The sequence below is a fragment of the Myotis myotis genome, unplaced genomic scaffold (genome assembly GCF_014108235.1).
Source record: "Myotis myotis isolate mMyoMyo1 unplaced genomic scaffold, mMyoMyo1.p scaffold_m19_p_7, whole genome shotgun sequence".
In the NCBI taxonomy this organism is placed as follows: domain Eukaryota; kingdom Metazoa; phylum Chordata; class Mammalia; order Chiroptera; family Vespertilionidae; genus Myotis; species Myotis myotis.
In genome coordinates this window covers 78,240,014-78,265,833 of record NW_023416379.1, presented here as the reverse complement: position 1 = coordinate 78,265,833, position 25,820 = coordinate 78,240,014, and the positions used below count along the sequence as shown (strand labels likewise).

The 25,820-nt window shown below is 43.3% G+C and overlaps 1 protein-coding gene across 3 annotated transcripts; it reads right to left on the bottom strand.

Moving 5' to 3' along the window:
• Positions 1-250: 250 nt before the first annotated feature.
• MCM3 (minichromosome maintenance complex component 3) lies at positions 251-22,387 on the bottom strand. Of its 3 annotated transcripts, none has more exons than XM_036317729.1 (17): positions 22,133-22,387; positions 20,785-20,923; positions 19,990-20,198; positions 19,138-19,268; positions 17,009-17,247; positions 16,436-16,544; positions 15,490-15,643; positions 15,097-15,228; positions 14,399-14,607; positions 11,440-11,614; positions 10,970-11,096; positions 10,000-10,150; positions 5,236-5,376; positions 4,226-4,329; positions 3,181-3,269; positions 2,683-2,752; positions 251-1,004 (listed from the first exon to the last, which is right to left on the bottom strand). In XM_036317729.1, exons 2-17 carry the CDS (start codon positions 20,916-20,918, stop codon positions 806-808), a joined length of 2,373 nt encoding a protein of 790 aa, XP_036173622.1. In that variant the 5' UTR covers positions 20,919-20,923; positions 22,133-22,387; the 3' UTR covers positions 251-805. The 3 variants fall into 3 exon arrangements, with proteins under 3 accessions (XP_036173622.1, XP_036173621.1, XP_036173623.1); XM_036317728.1 differs by having other exon boundaries at positions 20,785-20,897; XM_036317730.1 differs by lacking the exon at positions 20,785-20,923.
• Between the last annotated feature and the right edge of the window lie 3,433 nt (positions 22,388-25,820).

Below are 25,820 nucleotides of genomic sequence, written 5' to 3'. Positions count from 1 at the left end.
CTGCTCCTGGACTTTCACTCACTGGCCTCCTGTGGCCATTTATCTATTTCAAATCAGCAGGGTTTGGTTTGCACAATCTTAACTGATAAAGGCTGGTGTCGCTGAAGAAGAAAACTACCTAAAGACTTAAGCCCCAAAGAGTACACAGCAGCCTGCTGCCACCTTGTGGTGGCTTGGTGCAAATGTGGGAGCAGCAAATCTTGTAGGGCAGAGCGTTTAAGGAAAACAAAATTAAAGGTGTAACAGCACACAGTGTTAAAGCCATGTACACAGTACAAAAATAGCTAAGTTTATTCAAAGTCTTGGATATTTAGGTCAGAGGTTATTTAAACTGGTGCTCCTTCAAACAAAGCTTCCTTGGCCTTCATGCCTTGCTTCAGAGCATCTCCCCACCAGTGTAAAACAAAGCCCACTCTAGACCAAAGTGCTCAGAGGAAATAAAAGCCAACCAACAGAGAGGATAAACAAAACCCAGCTGTGCCCCAAAGCACTCAGAAGTCATATGCTATTTACAGCAAACAACAGGTGGCTTTGCTTTGGGAGGGAAGTGGGGAATATGATCCTGTCTTTGACAATGAGAGCCCATCGTCTTGGTCCTTTCCCACTTGACTCTTGCTTTACCGCACAGCAGCTTTCATTCCAAAGCTTCCACCAAGTCCGGTTTCAGCTTTAGCACGTGACCCTCAACGTCAGTTTAATTAAACACTGTTATTCAGAGAATAAAGGCAAAGACCAAGATAGGGGTGAGGGTGGGGTGGGGCGAGAGCTTTCTTGGCAGAACCTCAAAGTTCAGACACAGGCCTCCTCAGATGAGGAAAATGATGCCTTCAGACACCATGACCTGGTTGTCATCCTGCATTTTGGTCAGCGCTGCCTGGATCTCCTCTGGAGAGAAGGGCTCGTCTTTGTCCTGGTTGATGGATTCTGTGAGGCGATTCATGCCCACTGACTGGGCGTGAGCTTCCCGGAACACCTCCAAGAGGGCCACCTTGAATGCCTTCAACCTGCCCCAAACAGGAAAAAATGGGTGAAGGAGGAGTAAACAAACCCAAATGCTTTCATGCAAGATCTATGTTGGGAAAGCCCAAGGGTTAGTACAGTATAGCAGTCCCCCCCCACACACACAAAAACATGCATGCATGTACATGTGCCTTTGATGACTACTCCACACACGTTTCTCCCTTTAAAACTAAACTGTTGTAATATAGAGCTTCCTGAAACCTTTGATTTGAGCACTGAGAAACAAAAGCATCCTATATAATAAAAGCCTAATATGCAAATCCACTGAACTGTGGAAAGGCCGGTTGCTATGATGCGCACTGACCACCAGGGGGCAGACACTCAACGCAGGAGCTGCCCCCTGGTGGTCAGTGCACTCCCCTCAGTCAGAAGCCGGGCTCGTGGCTGGTGAGTGAAGTGGTGGTGGCAGGAGCCTCTCCCTCCTCCGTGGTAGTGCTAAGGAGCGGTGAGCCGAGCGGTAAGGAGCAGCGTGCAGGTGGGCAGTAAGGAGCAAGGGGTCCTGGACTGCGAGAGAGCGCAGGCCGGGCTGTGGGGACCACCCCCCACCTGCCTCCCCCAGTGTACGAATTTCGAGCACCAGGCCTCTAGTTTTAAAATAAGAGGCCTTTGAGGGTGTGGGAAATTGGCGTTCCCATATACTGTTGGTAGAAATGTAAACTGGGATGGGATCTTTGGGTGGCAATTTAGCAACAAGCACTAAAATTTTAAAGTACATACATATCCTTTGACCCAGGAAGTCCATTTCTAGAAATTAACATTACAGCTAGCTACACTTGCACAAGTGCACAGATAAATGAGGATGTTTTACTGTAAACAGCAGATTTACTGTTTTACTGTAAACAGTAGGAACCTAAATGTCAACATTTTACCCATCCATACTATGGAAACCCTGCAGTCATTAAAAAGAGATCTGTATGAGCTGATTCAAAAGTGCTTTCAGATATAGTTCAATTGTTTTCTCTCATGAGCGGAATTACAATTGATTTTAATGTTTTTTCCTAAATACGTTTCAATGTTTTCCAACTTCTTCAGTAAACATATTGTGTTGTGTGTGTTTAAGGTACTAAAAGAAAAAAGCAAAACTTAACCATGGAGTTTTTTAGGTGCCCAGTAAAAAAATTTCTCCATAAAACTATTTCTAAAACTCTGGTGGTAAAACTCTTCAACTCAAAACAATGAATTGTCAATTTGAGTTGAAGAGATATACCACTAGAGTTTCAGGGAGTTGTATCTATAAATTACAAATAGGAATATATATTTATATTTTTATATGTAAACATACCTATACCTATATCTACATCTACATAAATCTCCTACTGAGAAGAGCCAAGTGTCAAAGACACAAACTCTGTCCTTGCTCTAAGACTCTTCCTCCTGACTTCACTGGGTCTTCAGGTTTAAAATTCCCACAGAGAGAATTGTTTAGAAAGCAAATGGTAAAGTGCAAACACCTAGGAATTCTGAACAAAGGGTATACAAGAGTTCTTTACAAACTATTTTTGCAACTTTTTAAAGTTTGAAAGTATAATCAAAATATAAATGTTTTTAGAAATCCCTGGGCCTCTGGTTTTAAGCTCTGTTGACACGCAGCTTGTTTCATATCATCTCCCCTAGAAGAAATCCTTGCCTCAGCGGCACACATAAAATCCCTTCCCTACTCACCTGGATTCACTCAACTCCACCTCCGGGGATTCCTTGGTCTCCTGTGAGTCCACTGACTTTGGAGTTTGCACTTTAGAAGATAAATGGTGGCAGAGGGTGAGGACAACAAGGAAGCCATTTGCATACACACCAGAGAAGTGATCTCTGCTCCCCACCCTCACTGAGCCTGCTGAACACTATTTCCTAGAGTTATTCCGGGGCCAGGCAGGACAATTAGGATAAAGGGAACTCTCCAATGAACGAACAATATAAGCATGTGTCAGGCAGGAGACCTCAATACACATGATCTGGAATGTTTACGCCAGGTTGGCAAAGAGCACAGCTCATCAAAGAGAGAAGCAAACTGCCAGAGCTAATTTTCCAGGTTCACTGAGCGTCTGAGGCTCTCTTGGGACAAACCTCTTGGACACAGGGTCCCAAGCAGAACCATATGGGAGTCCCCACAAAATGCAGTGCACAGAGCAACTAAAAATACTATCAATAGGGATGCTCTCTTACCTTGAGGCATTTCCTTCTCTGTGTCACTGAAGTCATAGGGGTCATATGAGTCCCCATCCCCAGCATCTGAGCGATGACGAGTCTTCCTCCTAAAAGACCCATCGCAGTTAAGAAAAGCTTTAGGGAGCCCTGCCTGTATCTCTGATCATAGGGAAAAGGAACCAGAACCTTTGACAAACAAAGTCAAACACCCTGGCCGGTGTTCTCAGTGGTTAGCGTCATCCCCATGCACTTCATGGTCACAGGACCAATTCCCAGTCAGGGCACAGGCACAGGTTGTAGGTTCAATCCTAGTCAGGATGAGTACAGGAGGCAACTGGTTGGTTTCTCTCTCACATCAATGTTTCTCTTCCTCTCTCTCTCTTTTCCTCTCACTCTCTCCCTCAACTTCTCTCTCTCTCTCTCTCTAGGACAGGGGTCCTCAAACTACGGCCCGCGGGCCACATGCAAATACAAATATTGTATTTGTTCCCGTTTTGGTTTTTTACTTCAAAATAAGATATGTGCAGTGTGCATAGGAATTTGTTCAGTTTTCTTTAAACTATAGTCCAGACCTCCAACTGTCTGAAGGACAGTGAACTGGCCCCCTGTTTAAAAAGTTTGAGGATCCCTGCTCTAGAATCAATGGGTAGAAAAAAATACACATATGATCAAGTGAGGATTTAAAAAGCCCAGGCCTATATAAACTGTTACTTTTTCTGCTTCCTAATGCTTTTTCCCTATCACCCACCCTCACAAATTCAACCACAGGACCGAGAAGAATAAATAATCTTGAGGGGAAAATTCTGAAACATACATTCAAAAACCTTCAAGTGAGTTACTGCTATTCAGCATTTCCTTCGCAGGAAAGAGGACAAAGCATCACACTAAAGACAGCGAGGGCTCGCTCATTCTCTCCTTTGTCCCAGTTACCTTCACCCTCAAGGTGTGCAGGTCCAGGAACCCTTCCCCTGAAGAACCTGATGTCTACTGACTTGATTCACCCTTCCCCCTCCCCCAGCCTCAACTGAAGTCTTTTGCTCCATTTCTCTTTGCCCAACTTTACCTCTTCCTCTTCTGTTCTTGGTCTTCCTGGCTTCTCTCCTCTTCATCTTCTGCCTCTGATTCATCCTCATTTTGCTTTTTACGTTTCTTCTCCTTCTCCAGAACCTAGGACCAAGCCAAGTATGGATGGGTGGTGGGAGGGGGCACTGATGCCAGGGAACGGAATAAAGAACTCTGAATAAGAGTCCTTTCTGCACCATCAGCAGAAATGATGCCCATGGGCCTAAGGACCCACCTAGCCTCTCTTGTCCCCAAGTCCCAGGATCAGGGGACAGGCTGCTACTCATCCTTAGAAATGCCGAGTGGTGTGTTCAATTCTTTTCACATAGTAGGTACTTAATGAGTGTTTACCGAATAAAGAAATGAATGAGAAAATAGTCCAGCCCATAATGGTTAAGTGGGAAACAATTCACTTCTTTATAAATCAGGTGTTCAATTTAAATTTAAGACTACGCCCACCCTCAAAAGAGAAATAGCCAAGAAATGTTTATCAGACCCACGACTAAAAAGCTACAGTTCGATTGAGGGGCGGAGGCAATGAGAAAAAGGGAGTCGAGATTTCAAGTCTTGGTGTCTAAAATGACAGAGATGAAATGTCACAAGCAGAAATACGAGAAGCAAGTCTGAGAATTCAACTTGTGACATTAGTTTTTGAGGTGCCAATGGGAAAAGTATACAAGAGGAAGATTATCAAGGTCAATCCTTTGGAAACATCTACCTTTTTAAGGGGCAAAGGAAGTAGAGAAGGTATAGCACATCAATGAAACCAGAATCCCTCTGGGCTCTAGCATCGGTATTTTAAAACTCCCTAGCTGCTTCTCACATGCAGCTAGATTGGGAACCACTGGTGCTGCAGGTTCCAGAGAAAGGACAGAGGCCAACTGAGCACTGACAGATAGATGCTACTTTCTGCTGATGACCCAAACACAGTTGACGGCCAGGGGAGGCTGTGAAGTCAAGCACCAATGGTTTCTTCAGAAGGATCTCTCAGCCAAGCACCTGAATCCTCACCTTTTTGAAGTAAGCGTACTGGACCAACTCCACAGCTTCCTCTGCATCCTGCAGGTCCACAGTCTTGCTCATGCGGGCCTTGGCATGGGCCGTGGCCAACCGAATCAGGGTTTCCAGGGTCCGGGCTGTAACTGGGGAGGTCTGGGGGAGAAAACGAGAATTCCTTGTCCAGAATTACACATATTCTTTAGGCATGCCCATCATTCCCACCGCACCGATAAGGAAATAATGACACTATCAGAAAAGCTCTAGGAGGTCCAAGCAAAGGATTCAGAGCTCTGTATTCTCTACAACTACCATATGAAATTCAGAAAGATGAAAATTATCATGGAAATATGTGTGAGAGAGAGCTGAGGGAGGGAGGAGTAGGTGAACAGGAAAGAAGAAAATTAGGCATCTTGTAGCTGGAAAAGTAAAAAAACAGAAAAGAAAAGAAAAGAAAAGAAAAGCCTAGAGGAGAAACCAAGATGGCGGCATAGGTAAACACTTGAAATTGCTGCCTCGCACAACCACTTCAAAAATACAACTAAAAGACAAAACAGACATTATCCAGAACCACAGGAAGGCTGGCTGAGTGGAAATTCTACAACTAGAAGGAAAGAGAAAAGCACTGAGACTCAGAGGAGATGCGGAAGTACAGAGGTACGGAGACTCGAGCTCATGCGGAAAGGGGCTGGCAACGGAAGATGCCGGTGTCTTTTGCAATCGGGAGGGAGGCACAAGCTCTCGATGGCCCTGACTCCAGTTCCGGGCGAGTCTCTGGGGACCCAGACTCATACGGGGAGAAACTGGACTGTCTGGCAGCGGGCGGAACTCGAGGGCGGCTTTCTCTCAGAGGTGCTTGCAGTGATTACCAGGACACTGAGACCCAGGGGCCTCTTAGGGCAGAGCTGAGGATCAGCTATAGCTGTTTGCTCCGCCCTGTTGATTCCCTGAGACCTCACCCCTCCCAAGCTGTGCACAGAGGCTTTTGCATATGAATGGGCTGGCCCTTTGAGAACTAAAATTACCTAACAAACTGCAGCTGGGTCAGAAAGACCCAGAACATCCAAAAGAAGGCCCAAGGAACCACAGCAGCTTGCACTGCTTCACAGCTGGGCCTCATCTGAGCACCTCCAAAACCCAAACAAGGAAGAGGAACCTGCAGATCTCTCCATAGCTCCTGCTGGGTAGCCTCAGGCAGAGGCTAAATTAGCACCTCCTTAGAGATCCAAGAGCCTGTGTACCCAGTGGTCAGAGTGGGACCATCCAGATTACAACTCCTCAGATCCATAAGGGACACACTCAGGGGGCAGACTCAGTGAGCACCAAAGCCCCACTGAAGCAAATCTTGCCCCAGAACGGTGTCTTCAGCACAGAAGTTCTCCCACTGTAGACACAGCTGATTCTCACAGACAATTGGCCTGGAGGTCAATTCCTCCCAGTGATACCTACAACAATCAAGGCTTAATTACAACAAGACTGTGCAAAAAGCCCACAAGGGGGTGCACCAAGAGTATCCACCTCAGGTAATTGGGGAGGCTGAGCCACTGGGCCCTAGAGGACACCTAGCACAGAAAGCCACTCTATCAACACAGGGAAGCAGCCAAAATGTGGAGACAAAGAAACAGATCACAAATGACAGAAATGGAGGAAAGCAAATGACTGGATAGAGAGTTCAAGGCCACGTTTATAAGGTTTTTCAAGAATTTTCTAGAAACCACCGATAAATTTAGTGAGACCCTCGAGGAGATGAAAAAGGACCAACTAGAAATTAAGCATACACTAACTGAAATAAAGAATAATATACAGAGATCCAACAGCAAACAAGAGAATCCCAAGAATCAAGTCAAAGATTTGAAATACGAAGAAGTAAAAAACACCCAACCGGAAAAGCAAAAAGAAAAAAGAATCCAAAAACATCAAGATAGTGTAAGGAGCCTCTAGGACAACTTCAAGAGTCCCAACATCCAAATTATAGGGGTGCCAGAAGGAGAGAGCAAGATATTGAAAACCTATTTGAAGAAATAATGACAGAAAACTTCCCCTATCTGGTGAAAGAAATAGACTTACAAGTCCAGGAAGTGCAGAGAACCCCCAAACAAAAGGAATCCAAAGAGGACCACACCAAGACACATCATAAAGATAGAGAGAATCTTAAAAGCAGCAAGAGAAAAAAAGTCAGTTATCTACAAGGGAATACCCATACGACTGTCAGCTGATTTCTCAACAGAAACTATGCAGGCCAGAAGGGAGTGGCAAGAAATATTCAAAGTGATGAATAGCAAGAACCTACAACCAAGATTACTTTATCCAGCAAAGCTATCATTCAGAATTGACGGTCAGATAAAGAGCTTCACTGATAAGAAAAAGCTAAAGGAGTTCATCACCACCAAACCAGTATTATATGAAATGCTGAAAGATATTCTTTAAGAAGAGGAAAAAGAAAAAGGTAAAGATAAAAATTATAAACAACAAATACATATCTATCAACAAGTGGATCTAAAAATCAAGTGAATAAAAAATCTGATGAACAGAGTAAACTGGTGAATATAATAGAATCAGGGGCATAGAAAGGGAGTGGACTGACAATTCTCGGGGGGGGAAAGGGGTTTGGGGGTGTGGGAAGACTGGACAAAAATCGTACACCTATGGATGAGGACAGTGGGGGGGGGGTAAAGGCAGAGGGTGGAGTGGGAACTGGGTGGAGGGGAGCTATGGGGGGGGGGGAAGAGGAACAACTGCAATAATCTGAGCAATAAAGATTTATTAAAAATAAAGAAAAGAAAAGAAAAGAAAAGAAAAGCCTATCCCTAACTGGTTGGCTCAGTGGATAGAGTGTTGGCCTGCGAACTGAAAGGTCCCAGGTTCAATTCCGGTCAAGGGCATGTACATTGGTTGTGGGCATGTCCCCAGTAGGGTGTGTGCAAGAGGCAGCTGATCGATGTTTCTCTCTCATCGATGTTTCTAACTCTCTATCCCTCTCCCTTCCTCTCTGTAAAAAATCAATAAAATATATTAAATAAAAAAAAAAAAAAGAAAAGCCTAGAAGGAGTACCAAAGTGAAGAGAGAAAGAGTCCCTTACTGCAGGCTTAATGCACCAATAACTTTGCATTTACATTATTTGTGTCATTAATGCTCTTCATTACTAGAAAAAGTTTTATAGGTGACAAAAATGGGACTCAAATAACTTGTCCAAGGCCATGCTAATGAGGGGTGTGAAAGAGGACACATTTTTAAAAGTTGGATGAACTCACTAAGTCCAGAGGAGCAGAACTCTGACAAGTTCTTATCAAACGGTTCTCAAAGGAGAGGAGGGTGCATGCAAAACTGGGGTGCCTTCACCTTTTTTAACTGTTATTGTCTGAACAGGGCCCCTGGCCTAAGGAACCAGAATGTCTGTGTTCCTTAGCACACAGGACTAGACACCTGTACTTTTTTTAAGTTCCAAGTGCTTCTGATGTGCCCTTCTCGTTAAGCATCCCTGACTTTATCCAACTTTCTCCTTATTTTATGAATAACAAAACTGTGAGCAGAGAGGTGAAAGATCCAAAAATTAGCTGGAAACCTCGGGCCAAGACGAAGGGCTGTACTACCACACCTCCTGCTGTATGATGCACCAGTGAAGTATGTGGTCACTTCTACTTTCAAGTCTTTAAAATTATCATTTAAACCCAATCTGACATTCAAAAACAAATGTATTTATATTTATATAAGTTAACCAAAACTTTTCATGATTTAGAAAGCTACCAGAGTTTGGAGTTTATTGCTCCATTATAGCTCTGGTTGGTATATCATGTGCAGTGAGAGGCCTTTGACACACTGGAGTGTATTCATATGTGAGAAACTTAAAAAGAAAGGGAGTTGTTTAATTGAAGAAGACAAGTCATACAAAATCTCCAGAAAACAACACTGAGACCCATGGGTAGGCATCACAGTGAAGCAGGTTTAAGCTTGATAAGTAGAAGACTATCGTAACATTTCAATGCAGTGATATACTAGGCATGTTCTCCCTGGGGTGTCAATGAAGTTCCAGAAGGAATTCTAGAAAACAGAATTCCTGTCCTGGGTGAGGCTGAAGTAGATGATCTGGGATCACATAGAATCCAAGAGTCTATATCTGTATTGCAGAATGAGGGTTTTGGACTTGGGTTTCTTGGTAAAATCCTGTATGAACTAAACTGCCCCAAAAGACTTAAACTCATGGGCTGGTATGTAAGGTTTCTAGAAATAGCTTTGGAAAATCATCACAGTTGTCCAACTGCAAGTCATCTGTCAAAGTACAGCTCAAATATCACACTCTGGGAATCCTTTCCTGATATTCATAACCTTCTGGAATGTCTAAGGGAAAAGTTGATGCTTCTTCATCTGTCTCCAACAATCTCACATGCAGTCATCTTCAAGTACCACATTGTGGTATATATTTATAAATATGTATGCATGATCTTTCTACCTGCCTTTCTGCCTCCCCAGCCCAGATCTGAGCTCTTATTTTAACACTGCCTATAAGAATAGACTCATTCAGTTCCCAGAAGTGGCTCATGTTTGCTAAATAGATCACAGATTCTGGAGGCCAACATCATCTGAACTGATCAGATACATATTATCTCGGGTTATTATTTCATTTTCCTTTGTAAAAAAAAATTATTACCATTGTGTCAAGACCAGAAGAAAAAGGTAAAGAATCACTACGTTAAAATGGCTTCAGAGCCCCAGACAGTAAGGAGTCTTCCCAGCCACATGCTTAAGGGATTCCCAGGGCCCTCTTGCCCTTGGGGACTCACCCTGGCGGTGTCGGAGCTCATGCTGTCCTGGCTGCGCAGGCGTGAGTACTCCTCTGCGATGTAGGTGGCCGACTCCTGCGTTAGGATGGGCTTGATGATTTTGGCCACGTGGATGTACTTCTTCATGAAAGCCGCACTCACCATCTTCTCCCTAGACCCACACACAATGAACTCCCCACCTTGCCACACTCAGCACGTGCCTGAGACAATGGCTCTGCCTCTCCTCAGAGAAGTCAAGGTCAAGTGGCAAAGCAGAGACAGCCTAGAACCCATTATCATAAATCTCATATGGAGCATGTCCAAGGCCCTTTCACATATTTTTACTTAATTCTACAGGTATCACTTAGGTATTAATTGTGAGTTAAGAAGTTTAGGTATTATTTGCCCTATTTCATACATGGGAAAAGTATGGCACAGAGAAGCTTAAGTAGACCCAAATTCAGTTTTCTGACTTGAAATTTTATGTTCTTAAACCAACAGGTTTGAAGATGATGTTGTTTCCTACTGCACCGCGGCCAAAAATAGAGGAGTAAGAGCTCACATTTCATGCTTTGAGCATCTGGTCGCAAGTTTCCTTTATCCAAATCGACTTGCAAAGCCTCCAGTGCTTGCCATCTCCTGACCCTTCACCACGAACTCAACATAAATAGCTACCTGACGCGCAATCCTTCACAAGATGACATCACACCCACAATCAGTTAGGCATGTCATCAATCTTCTATTTTAGGAAAAGATCAGAAGCTAAGCTTAATCACCCACAAACATTTACGAGGCAACTGGCCAGGAAAAGGGGAGTCTCTGTGGATCCAGAAGAAAACAGGTCCACATGGTTATGATTCCAGCATACTCTTAGCCTGGACAGCATAAATATATACACACGCCCTAATATGATACAATATTAAATATACACATGTTCTAATATGACACAAATCTCAGGTTCCCTCAAGGGACAGGTCTGAGAAATGCTCACTTTTTCTTCCTATGTCCGTGCAGAAGGTTGTCATGCTTCTCATAAATCTGGGTGTCCTGCTGGTCGTCTTGGCTAAAGTTGGGATCATCTGTGGCCAACATTTCCACGGCACTACCCAATGGCATAGCTAGAAAACCCAAGGGGAGAGAAAGGAGAGTAAGAAAGAGCTTAACCAGGGGAACTGCACAGGAAGGAAGAGAAGGACTCCCAAGGAAACAGACATGCGGAGGCCAAAAGTAAGGAAGGTGGAACCACCTGGCCCACAGAAGATGCTCAGAGGTGTTCCCAGGCCCAGAAATGGGCAAAAGACACACCTCAGGATAACCTCCAGTGAGCAGTAAGGGGAGGTGGCCAGGCCAGGAATGGCATCTTTGACATCAACCCAGACACACCCCACCACCTGGATTGGGCATCAGATAAGGAGATCAATTTAGGCTCCCTTCTCTCCCTTACTCTTCTCGTGATCTCACCATCTCCATCCTGCTCCCCTGGTGTCCTGTAACGGTGCATCCTAAGGACATGGTCAGAGATCTCCCGATCCTGCTCAGGGTCCATCTGGTCCAGCATGATGAAGAGTAAGTCAAATCGGGATAGCAGTGAGTCCTGCAGCCCAATGTTCTCCATAGGGGTCTTGTACTGATCATACTGGGAACACAAGAGAAAAGAAAAGTGGAGGCAACAATCAACAGAAAGGACAAGGAGGCTGGATGGATTCTGGGAGTGAGAATGAAAGACTAGGCCTTAGAGAAAAAGACCAGAAGCAGTGAAGTAGAAAATTTTAACACTATTAAAATAGTAATTCATCTTTACCCACAGCCCTTCTCTAACTGAAGCTCAGCTGACCTGAGTGACTCCAGGCCCCACCTTCTCCCTTCCCAGCAAACAGAGCCCCACCTCCTAGCGTAGGTGCCTCCATCAGGCTGTGTGTGGAACCCAAAACCAGCCTCCTTCTCCCCAAGCTTTATTCTGCTCGTCTCATTCCCAAGGCAGGACCAACCCTGAAGACAAGTTGGCTAAACCAGAGAAACTGAGAACCTTTGGAGTCCCTTACTCAGAAAGCAATGAGTGTGGGGCAAGGTTACGGTGTTTTGGCCAGGTCCAAGCCTCGGACTAATGAAAGGACAGGGTCCTCTCATTGCCACGTGCAAGTCCCAGCTGGAGGGCAGGGCCCTCCCAGCACAATCATAGCCAACGGCTGTGGTTGTAAGCTTGAACCTATGGTCCAAACACGTAGCCCCACGTGCCTTGTGAAAGAGTTTGGGTGCATGTAGTTGAGTGAGGTTGAAACTCACAAGAATGCTGTAAACAACGTGATCACGCCCCTACTTTGTCTCGTGGCATCTGCTATAAAATAAAGACACGGCTTGTGGGCGCTGTCTCCTCATCAGGGAGCAGCGTCCCACCGAGACCCAGCTTTCATTCTCTTGTCTGTCTTTTCTCAATCCTTTCACCGCCCCCCTCCCCACTCAGGGTCACTGAACCAGGTTGAGCTGGCATGGCACATAAGGCGTCCTGGGGCTGAGTATGCCATGGCCGTGCTGGCTCCCCACAAATGAGTAAAATGAAAATTATCAATAATCTAAATTATGTTTTAAGAATCATAGGAGCCCGGCTGGCATGGCTCAGCAGTTGAGCGTCGACCTATGAACCAGGAGGTCATGGTTCGATTCCCAGTCAGGGCACATTCCTGGGTTGCAGGCTCCAGCCCCAGGGTGGGGCGTGCAGGAGGCAGCTAATCAATGATTCTCTCTTATCATTGATGTTTCTAGCTCTCTCTCCCTCTCTGAAATCAATTTTAAAAAAAAGAAGAAGAAAGAGTCATAGGAGTTTTCACCTGGGAGTCAAGAATCCCTGTATTCTTATCTTTCAATTCAGGACCCACCAGGCTGATGCCAATCCTCCCACATATACTTCAGAGAGCCTAACAATCTTGGGGTAAGATTAATAATCATTCTGATGACCATGTTCACATTTCAGGACTTGCCATTTCCCCCTATATTTCAATTCTTCAGAATAATGTAAACACACATTAGCATTCATCTAAAAACCTATGGTTTCAATGCACACTATGAATTAGAACCAACCTGTGGAACCTTTTCTAAACCACAGTTACCAAAAGCCCTAACTCAGAGATTTGGATTCAGAAACGCTAAGCTAGAAATCAGGCAACTGTATGTTTAAAAAACACCACCAAAACATGTATTCCCACACACTGGGATAAACTGCCAAGCACAGCAAAGGCTCTGCTTCAAATGCCGGCTTTGCCATTTTCTAGTTTGTGACTCTTGAGCAAGTTACTTAAACTTTTATGCCTCCATTCTCTCATCTGTAAAATAAGGACACTACCTACACCTCACAGGGGTTATTGTGAGGATGAAAGGAGTTGATGAATATAAAGCATTTATAAGTATTAGTTAATAATATTATTATGACACAATCTTTAAGGAGGGCAATTTGGCAATCTCTACCAAAATAAAAATGCATTTAACTCAATCTAGTAATTCCATTGCTAGGTATTTATCGTACAAGCATATTCCCAAATGTATAACAAAACGCACATGAAGGGATTTTGTTGCAGCTTCATTCACAAAGAGATAGCAGCAAATGCCCATCAAACGGAGACCAGTGAAAAAAATTTACTGTAAATCCATACAATGAAATGCTAGACCAGCGGTTCTCAACCTGAGGGTCGAACGACCCTTTCACAGGGGTCGCCTAAGACCATTGGAAAACACATATATAATTGCATATTGTTTTTGTGATTAATCACTATGCTTTAATTATGTTCAATTTGTAACAATGAAATTGGAGGTCACCACAACATGAGGAACTGTATTAAAGGGTCAGGGCATTAGGAAGGTCGAGAACCACTGTGCTAGACTATTTAAAAGAAAAAAAAAAAAGGCGAACTCAGCAAACCCCAAGCAGAATAAATATAAGATTACATCTAAAACCCAAAGATAGATTAATCTTTAAGATGGAGATAGTGCATTGTTGGTACATGCTTAATTTTTGTTTCCTGAAAACACTCGGGAGCTGTTAGTGGCTATCTCTTGGGAAAGAAATTTCCATGTTGTACCTCTCTGTTCCGTACATAAATCCTCCAACCACATGTACATAGTGCTTTCATTTTAATGTCAATACAGGTTACCTGGGAGGTGAGACTGCAGGTCATTTTTGTTTTCGTCTTTATATTTCTGAAAAGTTACTTTAAGTAAGTAACTTTCCAGGGGATTCTGATGTGTATGAGTGCGTGAGGAACCATGGCCCTAAACCAAGGACAGCAACAAGAGGGCCTAAAGATGATAAGCTTACTTTGGTCTTTGGCCTGTTGTTTCCCTGAGTTACCTAAACTAAACTTCTCAGTCCACTTATCCAGCAAAACTAAATGAAGGTGAGGACAATGGTTAAGTGCCTGATTCCACTGACCCTGCCATAGACGGGGTTGGCTGCTGCCAAAACACTGCAGCGGGCATTCAGTCGAGCGTGGATGCCAGCCTTGGCGATAGTGACTCGACCCTGCTCCATCACTTCGTGGATGGCCGTGCGGTCCATATCAGACATCTTGTCAAATTCATCAATGCAAACCACACCACGGTCAGCCAGGACCATGGCCCCCGCTTCCAGACGGCGTTCCCCTGGGAAGTAGGGAGACAAATATACATGCTATAATCCAAGTTGTAGGGGACAGAGGGAGAGATTTCAACCCCCTCCTGGGACTCTCTCACTGTCCCATATGAGAATATAGTGACGTCAGCACCTAGAGACTTAAGGAATCCCTGGTGGGTAATTCCTTGTCCCACTTTGACCCCTAAGCAGCAAGACTCCAACCAACTTCCTTTATAGATTCTTCTCTCTTCATCCTCATCCTCAAGTAATTTCCCAACTAGATCTGTTCTCTTTTCACTAGTCTTCAAACCCCTTCCTCTAATTTAGGAAACAGTACATCTTCATTCTTATTTCCCTTCCAATTTGCTTTCTCCTCAAAAACTCTTTTAAATAGCCTTCTAGGAGACATTCTTGTCAATAGAGGGTCACCCAAACTTAAATAACTCACCCACTGTTGTCCGACACTCAGTTCTCTACATGTTGGGTCTCACTGCCAGACATCTGCCAAGGACCCTTACCTGTTTCCTGGTCTGTGGTGACAGCAGCCGTCAGACCCACGCCAGAGGAGCCCCGGCCAGTGGTAGGGATCGCCCGAGGCGCAGTGCAGAGCACATACCGCAGCAGCTGAGACTTGGCAACCGATGGGTCTCCTGTAATTGGATAGCGGCAGTGGTGACTCTCTAAGAAAGTCTGAGTTTTAGAACAGCTCTTGACATAACAAATATACAGTCATAGGTTATTAACATTATTTCCTTCACTTTCCCTTTATCATTTGCAGAAAATATATTTTATATATATAAACCAGGAGACCTTTCAGGGGACTGAAATACAGCCAGGTAAAGGTTATAGAGTCCTCAACCACACTCCACTAGGGAAGACCAGGCATCTAGAACAAATCCCCAGCACCATACCTATAAGCAGAATATTGATGTCCCCACGGATGTGGCTGCCATTTTCCAGGTCACGCTCCACCCCTCCCAAGAGCAGGCAGAGGATTGCTTTCTTGACATAGTCATGCCCATGGATACTGGGGGCCAACGACTTGGCCAGCTGGTCAAAGATATCCTACGGGTGTGAAAGTCTAATGAGATTCCATGGGATTGTGCTGAGCTCCACTTTTCAATGTAGTCTATTGAAAATGCTTGAAGATATACACAAACACAAATACAAATACTGTTTCTGATAGTAAAATCTTCCTCTCTAAGACAAATCTCATTGATCAGATCATTTTCAATCAGTTACAGAGGAAGCCTAGGTTCCAAATCTTGCTTAGAGGTTTAATCTTTAAGAAAAAAAGTGATCCTTCATCAAAACTGAAATCTGCTTATCTTTATACTCTCCATTCACACTAATCATAAATGATCATAATTTTTAAGCCAGAAAAAGTGTTTCCAGTTTCAAAACATTTTAGGTTCAATAAAAATATGTATTGTGTTTCAGCAGTAACCTATGTCACACATGCATTATATTTTGTTCAATTCTAAATGTTAACATTTCCTTTAAAAAGAAAAATGTTTTTGAGAACGAAAACAAATAAAACCACTATTTTAAATTTAAGTAGCAATGTATCACTAATGTCTTCAGTAAAGACTCACTGGCACACTGATATTCTAAATCCTATTCTTTATTTATATTAGGTTCACTTAGCAGCCCAGCAGGTAGCACAACAGAAATATTAAAGAACAAACAGCAAAAACACCCTGTTGCTCACTGATTGGGTCAAAACTAGAAGCTAGCACCAAATACTTCAGAGGAAAAACCTCAACCTTCCTCCTGGTCCAGTACAAAGATGGCCTTGCCCAAACACAACCCGTACAATTCCATCCCCACCCGCCAAGCCCCGAAGGACACCCAGACCTTGGAGCGGGTTTTGCTGAACTTCTTGATCTTGGCTATATCCTCAGCAGAGAATGAAGGCTGAATGTCCTTGCTCATTTGCTTCACATTGCAGGCAATCAGAACGGTCCTAGGACAAAGAGGAAAATTAAGAGAAAGCTTGCTATTTTCAATTCCTCACATCAGAGCCTTTTTAAGTTAATAATATAGAATATCAAATTTTTTTAAAAAAGAAAGCTGTTCTGAATTAAATAATTGATTCTCTCTTCATTATGACCTAAACATCTGGCAATGCCTCAACTCAGGAAAGCATCTCCTGCTAACCCACAGAGTTTCAAGTAGAAGTGTATATAGGAAGGCGATGAGGTGGGAAAATGTGAGATACTCCCAGGTAAGCCATGAGGTTATAATCATATCTCCCACATTTAGCATGAGATAGTATTACCAGTTTTATATTATAGAAAACAGGTATCCCATCTCCCAGGCAGATAGTGTGCTCCACCTGTTATAACTCTCTGGAACATGGCAAACTGGAGAAAGAATACTACCAAATATGGAAGCTGCCAGCAGCATTCCAAACACTTCATGACTGACCTGAAGGTCCCAGAGGTGTAGCCTCCCTTCTTTCCGGGAAGGCAACGGTAGGTCCCCACCACCTGGATTCTGTCACCAGGCTTCACTTTATCCACCAGGTCATTATCCAGAATGACATCCACAGAGCGAGGAAGCTGGCCAGCTGGGGCCTTCTCTGGCATTTCCTGGATAGTGATGGTTTGGTGGTCCTTGTAGACAGAAAGGCCATATTCTGTCTCAAGGGGATTGTTCTCCTCATCCTGGAAAAGGCACACAGAAAAGCACAGTTATCTCAGCTCTGTCTTAGAAATACCACACTAATTTGTGGTGGGAAACAAGTATAATTTGATGACTTCATGATTTTAACATCCAGAAGTAAAAAAGCCAAATATCTTCTCCAGCTTTTCCAACCTTATCTAATAACAAACCATCTAGATGAAAGAGGCAATCTCTAGTCTGAATGGACCACAGCCATGTAACATCTAAATTAAGAACCTTCCCCTACTAAAGCTGAATATATACTTTCACCGTGATGCAATATTTCCACTCCTATGTAATACCCAACAAAAGCCTTGTTCTACAAAGTTAACAGCAGCACTATTTCTGATGACCAAGTTAGACAATATCCAAATGCCAGTAACACAATGATTAAATAAATGTGGTATACTCACACACGTCAACTATACAATGAAATATACCTACACACAAGGATAAATCTCACAAACGGAAGCCAACACAAGAGTATTTATTTAGATAAAATATAAAAACAGGCAAAAATAATTTATACTGCTGGACATAAGGATAGACTAACAGGGCAGTGTGGGCCCTCAAGAGGGACTTTTGATTGCTGGTAAGGTTGTTTCCTGTTCTGGATGCTGATTTTATAGGTATTCATCAAGTTGTATGCTGCTGTATGTGTATTAAACTTTAGTAAAGACATTTTTAAAGTTTTACTTACTTGCCATTTGAGTTTTCAAAAAAAACACACAACACTTACTAAATGTTTACTATGTGCAAAACACTGTGCTATTATTTCATGGAATTATCTCATGTAATCATCACAACTCAATAAAGCAGGTATATTTCACATTTTCTAACAGATTATAAAAACTGAGGCTGGGAGCAGTTAAATAAGTTCCCTAAGATCACACCATAAGTACTGGAGCCAAGACTCAAGGCAGACATAACTCCAAAATCCAAGCTTTAGGCACTACAGTAGACACACCTCCAAAGGCCTGGTCTGGTGTATTTCACAGCTCAAGCAAAGAGGCTTGGCCACAGTAATTGGTAGGAGAGTACTCCTTGAATACTTCCTGCAGAAGAAAGTCTAGAAAGGGGGATTACTAGAGAGCAGGATTACTTAGACAATGCAAGTGGCCTAAAAGTAAAAAGACATGGGTCCCATTGTTAGAATCATCACTAAGACATAAGCAAGTCACTTAATCCCTCCAAACTTCAATGTATCATCTGGAGATAGACTAAATGACTCTAAAGCAAGTTGCAGTAACAATTCTAAGATACTCATTGTTGTTTTAGTTGTTTATATAGTAAGAGGAATGCTAAGATTCCTCTACCAGTTAATAATATTGAAGACAAGAACTGGGTCTTATTTATACGTGTGTCCTCCACAGTGCCTAACAATTCTTTGGATACAGTAGCTCTCAATTAAAATTAATGGTGGGGACAGCTCTTCTTTGATAGAATGAGTTCAAACATCAAGTAATCAAGAGTAATAATCTTCTTTTGTCTCATTAAGTAAAGCTTCACGTCATTCTCAATTCAGATCAACCTGCACACTAAGAATAAGTCATTGCTTACGCCAACCTTCTCTCAAACCTGTAGTAAAATGCCCGCAAAGAGCACACAGTAATGTTGTAGCGTAGATACTTTCCATATTAGTCTATAAAAGTATATCCTTCTTTCAACCCTTCCATAATTTTCTACAGTGAATATTTATTCTTATAAAAAAAATTTGTGAACTTTCCATATTAAGTTCTGGCTAACAATCAATCTTTCCTTCAGATTAATCCTCAGTCCTAACTTTCACCCTATTTTCTTTTAGAAGACTTCAGATGTTACCCAATTACTTTCATTAAAAGACATATTTGACTACAACCTCCAAAGAGGTTCAATCAATTCATTCCCCTCACCTTGGTCGGGTAGACAGAGCTGGAAGGAAAGGCCACCAGGGTGGTGAGATCAGAGTAATGTCGCTCTATGGTCTTCTTTGTAGCAGGACAGTAGTGGACACTGCGGACAACTTTGGGACGAACTAGAGAGCCTGGAATGAAAAACATGCATATGAAGTCATCCAACTAGAGCAGTGATGGCGAACCTATGACACGCGTGTCAGAGGTGACACGCAAACTCATTTTTTTGGTTGATTTTTCTTTGTTAAATGGCATTGAAATATATAAAATAAACATCAAAAATATAAGTCTTTGTTTTACTATGGTTGCAAATATAAAAAAATTTCTATATATGACACGGCACCAGAGTTAAGTTAGGGTTTTTCAAAATGCTGACACTCCTGACACTCCGAGCTCAAAAGGTTCGCCATCACTGAACTAGACAGTCATAAAGGTGGGACCTAACCCAGGCAAGCCTATGATGACTCCAAATACTAATGTCCCAACTAGTTTAAGCTGTTTCAGTAACACGTGTCATGTATTCATCTTTACATTTCTATACAGAACATCACCATACCCATGTAAAACTTTAAATTCAACCGATCCCAAATGAGATAGCAGGAGTTCAGGGTTAGAAAGAGGAGATTGCCAAGAGCCAAGACTCCTCCCCTCTCAGCAGAATCAGCATCCTACGAGCACAGGTGGCCACTCAAGGTCCTCCTAATTACTCGGAGCTCCTCCAGCTTTCACCTGGTAACCTAAATGCTCCAGCTTTCTGGTACCACAAGCTACCAGCTCTACTCCACCTCTCCTGCTTTCCCAGCCCTGTCAGTCCACCTCCATCCCCTCAGACCCTTACTTTAACACACTCACACTTGGTGACAATGCCCTCCACACAGACGACACAGCTGAGGAAGACGGAGGTGAGAGTCCGGGGGGAGACATGCTTGGAGCCAAAGCTGCCCTCCAATCCTATGTAGAACTCCTCATACTGCTTGGCGTAGGTAGCATCAATGGAGGCTACAAAATCCTTTAAGGCCCGCTGGAAGGCAACCAGCTCCTCAAAGGCATTGTTCAGGAGGCTGCATATGGACAAGACAAAGAATAATTAGGCAGAGAGCAGAACTCAAAAAAAGCTGACCCTCAAAACAGAAGTGGACGTTCTGAAACGATGAAGGCCAAGGAGGAAAATCTGGCTCCTACTTTCTCCTCCCATCCTACAAGACTCAGGATACTCGACTAAACATGGAAGGGGGGGCTCTTGAGAGGAAAATGCCTACCACCTACTTTTGGAAGAGAAAGATAGGAGCAGGGCCCCGGCCGGTGTGGCTCAGTTGGCTGGAGCGTACACCGAGAGGTTGTGGGTTCGATTCCAGGTCAGTGCACATACCTAAGTTGGAGTTTTGATCCCTGGTCGGGTGTGTATGGGAAGGCAACTGATCAGTGTTTCTCTCTTCCTCCCCCTCCCTCTAAAGATCAGTAAGCATGTCCTCCGGTGAGGATTTAAAAAACAACAACGTAGGAGCAGGTGAGGCAAAGAGGGCTTCAAGGTAAAAAAATATCTCACCCAGGTCCTCTCCTGGGAAGCCAGTTCCAATGTGGGGAAGAGAGAAGGGAGCCATTCTCACCCAGAGCCAGGATATCCCCTTGGAAACCCTTGCCACTCACCGATTAGCCCTCTTCTCATTTTTTCTGCGCAGATCATTCACGTTAACAATCAGCCGGTATTGGTTGTCACTGATCAGCTCCCGAACTTTGCTCTGATAAATTCCCTGGTCTTCCTGCAAAAGAGCCACCACCATATACACTGAGTGGCCCGATTATTATGACCACCCCATCAGTACTTCATCGACACTTTCAAAAATACTGAATATCGAAAACTTCCTAAGCAAATACTCTCAAGGTTTTACTGTTGTTGTTGTTATTATTATTATTATTATTTGCATAACTAATTCACTTCATTGTACTGATGGGGTGGTCATAATAATCTGGCCACTCAGTGTATAACAACAGCCACAATTCAAAAACGTTTTTCAATAGAGGCAGCTCTCACAGCAAGATAAATGCCCATCTCTGCAGCAGAGCCGAAGGCCCATTCCTCCCATATCTTCGCTCGCTAGCCTCCGATTCCACCTTCACCCAAAGCAGACAGTGTGGGGTTATTACTTCCTCACAGTCCCTGCTGTCATTCCTATGAACAACAGCTTTCCGTACGCAGTCACTTCTCAACCTTTCAAGTGCAATAAATACAAACCTTGTCAAGGTGTAAATGAAATGGGCCTTTAACACTCATGTTAAAATGAATGTTCATTTTAAAGTCACATACAGGATTAAAATGTTTTCTTTCCCGACCATCTGTATAATACAGAAAGAGTTCTCAGACCCGGACCTAAAGGAGTTGGGAGCCTTAGCTATGTGTTTACAGGCCCAGCATCAGCCGCCCTTCGAGATGCTTTACCAACATCCTACGGCTTCCGATCGTGGGTTGCACACAAGACCCTTTACCTGAATAACCACCACCTTCCCTTGGCATCTCACTCAGTACTGAAAAAGAATACTGCCGAATTAGGGAGTCTCCCGCCCAGCAGGAAGTCACTCTCTAAGCCTGGGGACCCTAAACGCTGCGATCAATACCTTACGGTAGCGATGCTTCCCCCCCACCACCAACCTCCCCAAATCAAGAGAGCCGGGAGTGACTCCCAAAAAGTCCATGTGGCCTTTGCCATCTTGTTTGTCCCCGAAGGAAGCCTGTCAAATTTCGCGCGACCCAGCCATCGCTTGTACTTAGGAGAAAGTTACAGGGCCGCTCGCTAAGGTTCACCAGGAGAGAACCACCTGAAGGCTGACTCCACCGCGAGAATATGTGGAATACTGCGCCCGCCGGCTCGGCCGCGGCATCTGCAGGCCAGGCGGGCCTCTAGGTCCCGGCCCCGGCGCTGCCCGGCGTGGCCTCCCACGGCCCGTCCGCCTCCCCAGGCTCCACGCTCAAGAACCTCGGGACCCGAGCCTCTCTCACCTCGTCATCCAAGAAGTCCAGGTAATCTCTCTGCGCCTCCCGCAGCTCCACATCGTCCAGTACCACGGTCCCCGCCATGCTTGTCAGTTCTACCCGAGCCCCGCGTAGGTTCTAGGATGACCCCGCCCCGGCGCGAAACTTCCGAAGTTTTCCCGCCACCAAAAGTTACCACGAGGAAGGGGCGGGGTCTCTGGGAGGATGGGCACATTCTGATTGGCTGATTCCTCTTACCCAGACTAAATGCTATCCAATAGAGAGCTGCTTCTTCTTCGCGTTTACTAGGGGCGCCTCGCGGCGGCGGGAAATGGATCATCCGGGCTTTATCCCCGCCTTGTTCCGCCCTCTCTGACGGGAAAACTGACCAATGGGGCCGAAAGGAGTCTTGTAGGTCCTGGTCATTGGGCAGCCGAAGACGGAAGACCTGGAAGCGATGCATTCTGGGAGTAGTAGTCTTCCCCCAGTTCCCGGATGTTTCCAGGGCTTTTTTTTTTTTTTTTTTTTTTTCAATCAGCTGTATCCTCACTCGCTTAAAGGGGAACAAACCGAGCCTGGCGGTTGGATTCAAACACTAAACATCAGCGAATAGGGGTTTATAACGCAAGGAGGTGAAACATAAAAGCAAATAGTTTTTAAGTATATATTCAAGTCAGGTGTGTTGGATATCTTGCTTAAGAAGCATCCAGAAGAAATAAAGTGAATTTTGAGAATCTGGGATTAAAAATAAAATCATAGCATCTTTGGGAAAAGTCATTTAATTCAGCGACCCACTCGCTATCTGAACACCGTTACCTGAAGTAACCCATAAAAATATGAGGCGGCGGAGGAGTGTGAAGAAAAATTTTCGATACGTATCCCGCAGCCCCAGAGATGGCCTCGTGTGTTATACAAAATGTTGGACATAATTACTACACCATCTTGCAAACGGGTAAGTTGAGGCTTTCTCGCCTTTATAACATCACGGGATCTTTTAAAATAACAATTTATTGAAAGATAAACACAAGGAGAAACAAAAAAAAATTGTGCCAAGTCACTCTTAAGTACCAATCAGTAATTAAAGCAAATCTGAAATTAAATTAAAAAGATCAAATGCATTTCCAAGTTTTGTTTTTAGTCTTTTGCAGTTTCTTTATAGTCTTCAGTTTTATTTTTGAGTTATAATTTATATGCAGTAAAATGCATAAATCTTAGGTGTACAACTCAATGAATTTTTAGTATGCATACACCCATGTAACCACCAGTGCACAATAAAGAACAGTCTCATTGCCCCAGCATGTTTTTAATTTTATGGAACAGGAAACAAAAATACCAGATTGCCCAATACTAGACACCTGGTCATTCTATATCTGAAATTTTGGCCAAGCTACTTATTAGCTTGTTTGAAGGTCTCCAAGGCAGATGGTACCCTGACAAGGATTCTAAGTATAATCTGCCTGAACAACAAAAAAAAAATATGCCATCTATTTGTATGTGTATATGTATTTTTAGTTATTATACAGTTTATAGTTTTGTGTCATCCTAGTGGACAGGTAAATTGATTCTTAGAGAAAAAAGACCAGCTTCTCATGATTGCCTGCTTTTCTTTAACAGGCAAAATAAAATAAAAAATAAAATTCGAGAATGGGGATTCTGCATTTAACCTATAATAATAAAAGCGTAATATGCTAATTAGACCGGAGGACCTTCCGGACGACCCTCCGGACAAAGTCTTGGCAGCGAGGGCCGAGCCCCTTGCACCAATTTCGTGCATCGGGCCTCTAGTTATAACTTAAGAGTGTCTTTATCACTTGATCATAACTCATATTGTGGATATATTAAAGGCAATATTGACAATATTCTATGGTCTGGAAACTGCTTGAAATTAACACTGAAAGAATCAGGAAGCTTAATTCAAAGAAAACTCAAGTAAACTTGCAATAGAAAGTGGAGTGGGAGTATGAAAACCAAATATTTGTCTCTAACACACTTCAGTTTCCTCATATAAAATATGAGAAAATTAGAATATTCCTAATAATCTATCCCATTCAAACATTCCATGAGCCTTTGGCAAATTTGAAAACTGTAATGACAATTCTACTTACGAACTCCTTAATATCATCATCTTTAACCATAAAGGACATGCAGATATTTAATTGGTGCTTCTCTCTTCTTTTCTTAGGGGCATGAGATGTTTGAGTACAGAAAGGATGTTTTCTTTGTTATCTCCTGCTCCTTCAAACTGCGGGGAGAATAATCAATCAGATTGTTGCTTTTTAAAAGTTAGAGCCATTTGTTCATATCTCATACCAAGTCCAGCTGAGTTTAACCAATGGCTCTCTTCTGCTTCTTATTCACAATGAAGAAGCACATGTAATCCGATAAAGTGGTGTATCAATGGTTTTCTTTTTTGTTCACATTCTTGCTTTCCCCCATTTTCTCTCCCTAGGCCTTGACAGACCTAAGGCAATCTCCAAAGCTGAATAAACACCAGGGGGCTCCCTGGAGGGCAGAAGTTTGCAGGAAAGAAATTGCAAAATGTATGTAATACTTCCACTTTTCTGTGTCCTTGAACAAAAAGTACCCAAAAGCACAATATAATTTAAAAAATTTCATAAATATTATTTATACTCACTAATAAATATATATATAAATACATAATATACCAATGAACAGTATTATATGTTACAAAACTTTTCAAACAATATCCTAAATAGCCTATGATTCATAACTAGCTTTCAGCACTCAGGAAAGCACCATAATCCATTATAGTCCTTTGACACTCAAAGGCCACAAAAGCTTGGACTTCAAAAACTCTATCTCTAGTGCCAGAGCAGTTTAAGGCATAACCTGCAGGTCCAGGCTTGCCCTGGCCATGCAGATCTGTTCTCTTCTGTGATGTGGACTAGTCAGAATCCTCTCCTGATGCTGTAGTCTGGGGTCATGAGCACCAAGACAAGCAGACTTCCTCTCTCTTTCTGGCTGCTCTAGTTACGAGCTGTATGACTGGGAACAACTTACTTAATCATTCTGGACCTCAGTTTCCTCACCTTTAAAATGAAGCTAGAAGTATTATTTAGTTCAAAGAATGGTTTGAGTATTCAGTGAGGTAATAATAGATATAAAATATTGAGAAAAGTTCCTGGCATCTAGTAAGCACTAAATAAATGGTAGTAGTTGCCCTAACTGGTTTGGCTCAGTGGATAGAGGGTCAGCCTGTGGACTGAAAGGTCCCAAGTTCAATTTCGGTCAAGGGCATGTACCTTGGTTGTGGGCACATCCCCAATGGGGGGTGTGCAGGAGGCAGCTGATCGATGTTTCTCATCAATGTTTCTAACTCTCTATCCCTCTCCCTTCCTCTCTGTAAAATTTCAATAAAATATATTTTAAAAAAATAAATGGTAGTGGTGGTGGTAGTATTAGTGATTGGAGAGGGGTCACAAGATATTAGGGAGAAAAAAGAGAAGCACCCTGGTGCATTACTGAACAATTCAGACAATCAAATTCAAGCCCTTCCCACTCCTTTTCAAAAGTTGATGATAGAACCAATCCTTGCACTCTTTTGAGCGACCTTGTTTGCTACAAATCCATCTGGCTAAAGGAATAATACCTTCATAGGTTGTCTGGCTCCAAATCTGCCAGTGTTGACTATAATCAGGGGCATTTGGTAGGTGTTTAACGGAAAGTCGAATGGTCCCTGGAGTTAACCAGTGTG

Bases quoted from the DNA above. Each gene is read 5' to 3' on its own strand.
- MCM3 (XM_036317728.1), bottom strand. From the start codon at position 22,210: ATGGCGGGGACCGTGGTACTGGACGATGTGGAGCTGCGGGAGGCGCAG. The intron at 15,644-16,435 runs GTCTGGGTGTCC...TCACACCCGTAG, and splicing joins TCAGCAAAACCCGCTCCAAG to GATATCTTTGACCAGCTGGC. The intron at 1,005-2,682 runs GTGAGTAGGGAA...TGTTTGGGGCAG, and splicing joins GTGGAGTTGAGTGAATCCAG to GTTGAAGGCATTCAAGGTGG.